Source organism: Leiobunum rupestre, chromosome 10 (assembly GCF_980474605.1).
Source record: "Leiobunum rupestre chromosome 10, qqLeiRupe1.1.hap1, whole genome shotgun sequence".
Classification (NCBI taxonomy): domain Eukaryota; kingdom Metazoa; phylum Arthropoda; class Arachnida; order Opiliones; family Sclerosomatidae; genus Leiobunum; species Leiobunum rupestre.
Window position 1 is genome coordinate 32631133 of NC_143393.1, and position 7821 is coordinate 32638953.

At 41.6% G+C, this 7821-nt stretch overlaps 1 protein-coding gene across 1 annotated transcript; it reads right to left on the reverse strand.

Annotated features, from left to right (window-relative positions):
- Positions 1-1309: 1309 nt before the first annotated feature.
- LOC149925428 (uncharacterized) lies at positions 1310-2296 on the reverse strand. The gene has a single exon (XM_090161750.1). The coding sequence runs from the start codon at positions 2294-2296 to the stop codon at positions 1310-1312; it is 987 nt and encodes a 328-aa protein (XP_090017876.1).
- Positions 2297-7821: the final 5525 nt, after the last annotated feature.

Consider the following 7821-nt stretch of genomic DNA (forward strand, 5'->3'; position numbering starts at 1 on the left):
TCTCGATTCGAAAGCGACATCTGAGTGACTGCTTGCGACATCATTTTAATGAATGCGACCCTATTTTAATGAATGCGACCCTATTTTAATGAATGCGACCCTATTTTAATGCGAAACAATATAATGAATGCGACATCAATATAAATTAACGCGACGTCAATATAAATTAACGCGACGTCAATATAAATGAATGCGACATCAATATAAATGAATGCGACATCTATTTATGGTATTGTGGTATCGTAGTCTTCCGTCCTAGCCAAGGCAGCTTCTGGAATAGCGTATCATTGCCGAGATTAATAATGAACACGACTCAGTGATTGCGAGTAAACGAGTGCATGGTTTATTTAATAAAAACGGGTTATATAGTTATGGATAAAAAACTATATATATATATATATAAAAAAAAACCATAATCAACAATTGATCTTTGGGAGGTTGTGCGTTGACAATACCTTCCACCTTCTCATCCGTCGGCTGGATACCATCTTTGGAGATCTTATGGCCCAGGTACCGGACTTCAGGCAGTAAGAATGAACATTTATTCTTGCCTAATCGGAACCCGGCATCCTCCATGATGCCCAGGACGTTATCCAGTGTCTTTAGGTGGTCATCATCGGTTTTAGCCGTCAGCAAGGTATCATCCACGAATGAAATACACCCTGGAATTCCAGACAGGACTTCCTCCATAATTCGCTGGAAAATCGCTGGTGCGGAAGCAACGCCATACATCAGGCGAGTCACCCTGAAGAGTCCCAGGTGCGTGCTGATGGTGCACATATGTTGCGACTCCTCATCAAGCTTGATTTGGGCATAGGCATAGCGTTGATCCAACTAAGTGAACCTTTGTCCCCCAGCGAGCTTTCTGAATAACTCAGGACCCGTTGGTAATGGATATTGCTCAACCATCAGATTAGGGTTGAGTGTTACGCTGTAGTCCGCACAGATCCGGACTTCACCATTCGGCTTCAGGACTGGAACAATAGGTGTGGCCCAGTCGGATACTGTGACTGGAACCAAAGTACCTTCTTTCTGTAGCCTCTTAAGTTCTCGTTCAACTGGACCCATCAGCGCAAAAGCCATTGGTCGCGGTTTCTTGAAAACCGGTTTTGCCTCCGGACGTAAGGTTAATTTAGCGATCTTGCCTTTGACGCATCCCAATTCGTCCGTGAATAGCGCTGCATGCTTGTCTAGTACTTGCTGTAACGTAAGTTTATCGGAACCGACCACTTGGGACAAGGTAAGTACGTCTTCGAATTTGATATTAAACTGGCGGAAGAACGTACGTCCCAACAGTGACCACGAAAACTTAATGATCGGTGGAAACCGATAAATACGTTAGTCGAGTGGTGAATGTTCCCAGTTGACGTATGTTGACCTTAGATTTGTAAGGATGTAAGGTCACACTGGTTGGCTGCAACTGGCATTTGAAGTGCTGGTGGAAATCTTTTGATGACATCACCGAGACTCCTGCTCCGGTATCCAACTCCATCTCCATTTCAACGTTGTTGGTCTTGATACGTAACAGGATAGGCGGCTCGGTATCATGTCCGAAACGAAACATCTGTATCCCGTTGTCATCAGTTGTCTCCACCGTCCTGACTGATTTGGATTTGTGACCACGCTTGGATCGTGGTTGCTTAGACCCTTGTGAAGAGGTAGCAGATCGGCACACACTTGCATAGTGTCCGGTCTTGCCGCAATTACTGCACTCCTTATTTTTAGCGAAGCAAACGTCCGCACGGTGGTTCTGTCGACCACAACGAAAACATAAATCTCGAGTTGTGGTGGAACGCTCGTCAAGATGGACTACTCCTTTCGTCCTCACCGGTTGCACAGGAACAGGACTCCCGCCTGACTTGAGTTCATCAGCATCCTTGCAAGCGAGCTCCATGGACTGCGCTATGGATATGGCTCCAGCAAAAGTCAAGGTCTTGACTGATAACAACTTCTTCAAAACGGCCTGCTCCCGGATTCCCGCAATGAATTGATCGCGTAGATAATCATCGATCTGAGCTCCAAACAAGCAGAATCGAGCGAGGTGTCGTAGCGCTGCGACGTAATCAGCGACAGACTCGCCAGCCTGCTGGTGGCGTCTACTGAATCGGTGGCGTTCTGCTGTTACATTGGGTTCCGGGTTGAAGTGCGCCGTTAATTTGGCAAGCAGATCCTTGTATGACAGCGTTTTCGGCGTCGCTGAAGAACATAAATCTTGGATGAGAGAATATATTTTCTTACCCACAGATGTTAACAGGACTCCAGCGCGCAATGTGTCGTCAATCTGGTTAACGACCATGAAAATCTCCAACCTCTCTACATACGTAGCCCAATCTTCTTCAGCATGAACGAATTCCCCGACGCTGCCCAGAAAAGATGCCATGGAAACGGAAGAGCTGCGCCTTGAATTTACTTGAGAATCCCGCAGACCAAATTATCCCCGTCGCCACTTGTGGTATCGTAGTCTTCCGCCCTAGCCAAGGCAGCTTCTGGAATAGCGTATCATTGCCGAGATTAATAATGAACACGACTCAGTGATTGCGAGTAAACGAGTGCATGGTTCATGTAATAAAAACGGGTTATATAGTTATGGATAAAAAACTATGTATATATAAAAAAACCATAATCAACAATTGATAACATATTACAACAGGTATCACATTTATTTAAAATTGGCATTCATTTAAAATAAGGTCGCATACATTTAAATTAATGTCGCATTCAATTATATGCATGCCACATTTTTTTATTGATGTCCAATTCATTTAAGTTGATGTCGCATTTATTTATATGATACCGCATTCATTAAAATAATATATTTATTTAAATGATTCATTTAAAATAAGGCCGGATTCATTTAAAATGAGGTCACATTCATTTAAAATAAGGTCGCAATCGTTTATATTGATGTCGCATTCGTTTATATTAATGGCGCATTTGTTTATATTAATGTCGCATTCCTGTATATTGATGTCGCATTCGTTTATATTGATGTCGCATTCATCTATATTGGCGTCGCATTCATTTATAGTGATGTCGCATTCATTTATATTGATGTCGCATTCATTTATATTGATATTACATTTTTATATTGATGTCGCATTCACTTAAAATGATGTCCCCCATTCATTTAAAATAAGGTCACATTCATTAAAATGATGTCGCAAGCAGTCACTCAGATGTCGCTTTCGAATCGAGATGATTCATAATCATATGCAATCGGTGCTATCAGTTTCCTTGAATAAAACTATTGCTTCTAAATCACAAATGGAGTGCATTTAGTAGTCAGTTTCGCAGGTATTATATGTTGTCGCAATTAATAAAGGTGTTGTCACATTGGTCCCCGTTAAACCTAAGACCATTAAATTACCCCTGGACTACAATGCCAACGTTATAACTCCGATTTCAGAGTGTCCGCTACAAAACACCACCAAGTGGAGAAAATCCGCGAAAGTAATCCACAAACACGCAGCAACCCCCCTTATTTTTATCCCCCTTCTTTAGGAGGCGCACGATTCGCGCTCACCATGATAAAAATGATTAAAAAACATTTCCTTAAAAAATTCGAAAATTCATAATTAAACATACCTTCAATAAGTTCCCAAAACGTTTTAGGTGGAATTTCAATAAACTTTACCATGTGTTTTAAGCCTTGACGCCGTAAATAACGGGCAAAAATTGGTCACGACCATTGAGTTGGGAATATTAATCTAGAGATCCAATCAAATCTGCTCCCCGCGAAACAAGTTTTTGAAAAATACGAATGTGCCGTCTGCTCTAAAATTACGATCAAACGTTATCATATGACCCGTGGCGCCATCCATTATTTTGAAGAAAAAAAATCTTTTTGCTTGAAAACGCGTCTTATTTGAAGGAACCATTGAGAGATAGACGGCGCCACGGGTAGAATGATAACGTTTTCTCGTTATTTGGGATGCCGATGGGAGCAGACGACAGTATTCTTATTTTTAAAAACTTGTTTCGCGAAATACTGAAATCCGACGTTTTGATTGGACCTCTAGATTAATATTCCCAACTCAATGGTCACGACTCGCGGAGCGACCGAGTTAAATGTCGGGAGAGGAGGGCGACGCTATGAACGAAAGGAGCGCGAAGTGAACGCGTTTTTTCAGTCCGAATTCCCTTGTGGACGAGAGTTGCCTCTAAATAACGATGGTGGCGTTGGGGTAGCGGCGACACTAGCCTAACAACAACGCCTATCTTCATTGCAGTCCAGGGGTAAATGGTCTTAGGTTAAACACGTAATTTAATATATTTTTTTCATTTTTTAATATTCTGAGGCTACCAATAAATTAGCCCCCCTTTTTACTTTACCTAATTTGTTGCATTCGTTAAAAATAGTGTTGCAATAATTTGATTGACGTCTAATTAGATTGATTTTTTTTTATTCTGATAATATAAATTTCTGTTTAATAAATACTCTTTCTATTGATGATTCATTTGAAAAAACGATTGTCGCGTTAATAAGCGTTAAACACGCAAATTATTTTATTTTTTAAACTTCTTTATTATATTTTGGGGGCTGCCATTAAACTAGCCCCCTTTTTACACACAATCCTAAGGATTTGTGTGTATTAGTCTCACGTACAGTGTAGCCGATGCCGATTCCGCCGTGTCGCGCATATCTCTTCAACGCCGGGAGTAGTGGCTCACTCCTGTAATCCCAGGCGTCCGGGAGGCAGAGTTTGTGGAAGGCCGTGTGAGGACGACTACCAATCCCCCAACGGGTGGTCGGGATACTTCCGCCACGGGTGTCCCCACCCCTGTCCCCACGTATCCCCCCGTTGGCGTGGCCGTTACACGTATCTCACCCTGATTAATCAGTTATTGTGTGTGTGCTGGTGTCTAAGGCCTCGGGTCGACACCGATGTTTGTGTATCTCAAAAAAAAAAAAAAAAAAAAAAAAAAAAATATCTCTTCAACGGTTATAACTAGAAAAGTCAATGATATTTCGTTCGAGTGTACTACATGCATCGTCATTGATAGCCTTTCATAAAGTTTTCAAATCGGAGCCCTAGATGTTGGGCATTTGTCCAATTTACTATTTTCGGTGGTTTCGTTTTATGTGGTAGATATTTTATTTAAAGTTAAGTCCGATAACGTTAAAAAAATATTATTGGATAGGTTAGGATTCAGTTGAACTACAACTTCGGTTATATCAGTAAATATTAAATTTAAGTACAGTTTTCAGGGTAATTTACGGGACCCCAATTTTCGTGGTTTTATATTTCCGCCTGAAAGTCGACATAACGTTCCTTAATTTAAGTCCGATTTTCATGAAAATTGCAAATACGTTCCTTAAATTTAATTCCAAGTAAGGTTTTTTGGGCAGCGTATACGGACCCCCGCAATTTCCAACATTGTAAATCCGCGTGTTTATAGAGGTCTACGCGCCCGTTTCCCTCTGGCGTTTTCAAGGCCGTTCAGAGTGGGCCGCGCTTTCAACGTATGACCAGAAGTAACAATTAAGTATGACACTGATCAACTTAGTCTTGGGCGTATGACCAGAAGTAATAAGTGTGACACTTAACGTAACAAATAAGTGTGATCAGAAGTAACAAATAAGTGTGATCAGAAGTAACAAATAAGTGTGATCAGAAGTAACAAATAAGTGTGATCAGAAGTAACTAATAAGTATGATCAGAAGTAACTAATAAGTATGATCAGAAGTAACAAATAAGTGTGATCAGAAGTAACAAATAAGTATGATCAGAAGTAACTAATAAGTATGATCATAAGTAACAAATAAGTGTGATCATAAGTAACAAATAAGTGTGATCAGAAGTAACAAATAAGTGTGATCAGAAGTAACAAATAAGTGTGATCAGAAGTAACAAATAAGTGTGATCAGAAGTAACAAATAAGTGTGATCAGAAGTAACAAATAAGTGTGATCAGAAGTAACAAATAAGTATGAAACTGATCGAACTAGTCTTTGTCGTATAACCAGAAGAAATAAGTGAGACACTCAACGGCTGACTAGTAGTAACAAATAAGTGTGATCAGAAGTAAAAAATAAGAGTGACACTGATCGAAGGAATCTTCGATGCTTTCAAAGTATGACTAGAAGTAACAAATAAGTGTAAATATGTGTGACCGTAGATATATTTTGGTTGTGATACCGGCGTTGGCCCTCAAGGGGTCGGAGTGTGCAATAACTGGTGGCTTTACCGGGGAGTCGGGGTCCGGCTCTTGTAACCCATAAGGGCGGTGGCGCGCTGGGAGATGTTAACTCCGTCCAAAGGGTCCTATCTCCAACCTCCGACTTCGGTCAGGTGTGAGCTGGATACTGGGCTTCGGCCCAGGCTAATGGAGAGGGGCCGGGCAAACTGGCCGCCTCGGCGGATTGGGTAGCCTGCTGTGGGGCTGCGGGCCTCCGTATGAGGGCACGGCGGACCCATCTCCCGGCCTTTTGGAGCTCCACCGGGATCTCCGGTGCCAGCTGTGCCGGGTTATGCGGGCTGCTGTGTGCCCGCCGTTCCCCTTTAGGAGCTCTTTCCAAAGGGCTTGGCTCCCTGCCTTTATTGGTGGGGTGTCGGCCGGAGTTGCTAGAGCATCCGTTCTCTATCCCACTGCTGTGTGCGAAGTGGCGGGCTGGTCGTCCCATTGTTGCACCTTCTGCTGGAATGAGCGGCTTGCGTCAAGGGTGCGACCACCAGTAGTGGGGTTCTGCTACGCATGCTGGTTTTGTCACCTGTCCGGGTTTGTGGACGCTGGCGTAGGGCATTCTGATGATAGGCCTCCGGTGGTGTGGTTCTTTTCTTACCGGTACACCGGGCTATAAATTCTGACAACATGATACCGGCGTTGCAGGTTGCTGTGAATAGCTCAAACAAACTTAACACATTAGAAGGATTGTGTGTATTCTGACCGTCGTACGTCTTGTTTTATCTATTATTGGTCATATTCCAATCTGGTTAGGAAGAACTATTTCTATTGATGTCGCATTTGGAAAAATGATTGTCGCATTGGTTGGCTTTAAGGACGTAATGTAATTTTTTTTAACTTATTTTTTATATTTCGGGGGCTGCCATTAAATTAGCCCCCATTTAATTTGATCTATTACTGGTCACATTCCAATCTGGTTACGAAGAACTATTTTTATTGATGTCGCATTTGGAAAAATGGTTGTCGCATTGGTCCACGTTAACGACGTAATTTAAATTTTTTTATAACTTATTTTTTTATATATCGGGGGCTGCCATTCAATTAGCCCCCCTTTTTTCGTTTGTCTATTATCTCATAACCTTATTTGTCGCATTCGTTAAAAATAGTGTCGCATTAATTCGCATTGACGTCTCTTTATATTAATAAGGGGGGGGATACTGATAAGTTAGCCCCCCCTTTCTCTATTAATTTTCTCATAAACTATATTTTCACAATCAAAATTATATCTGTCGCATTTCTTCGCATTCACTATGATATTGTATCCTAGTTGAATAACGAAATTATGGGGGCTGACGTTAATTTAGCCCCCCTTTTAATTTTAATTATATCTTGATAATGGTTAAGTCGCATCTCTTTTTCTTGTTGTCTTATTTTGTCGCATTGTGGGTGCATAAAATTGATAGAGATATTTTCTGGGAAATCAAAAAAGGGGGGCCAACTTAATCGACTCTTACCGAAGGCCGGTTTGAAGAATTTCGTTAGTCAAGGCCGGGTTAAATTGAGTAGGAGAGTGCCCCTCTAATCAGCAGGGAGATAACTTACAATAATGTTGGCCAATACTGTCCCTCTTAGAAATAAATATATAGTGTTGCTTCTACGACGTACGGTTTGTAAATATAAGGTCAAACATCATAAA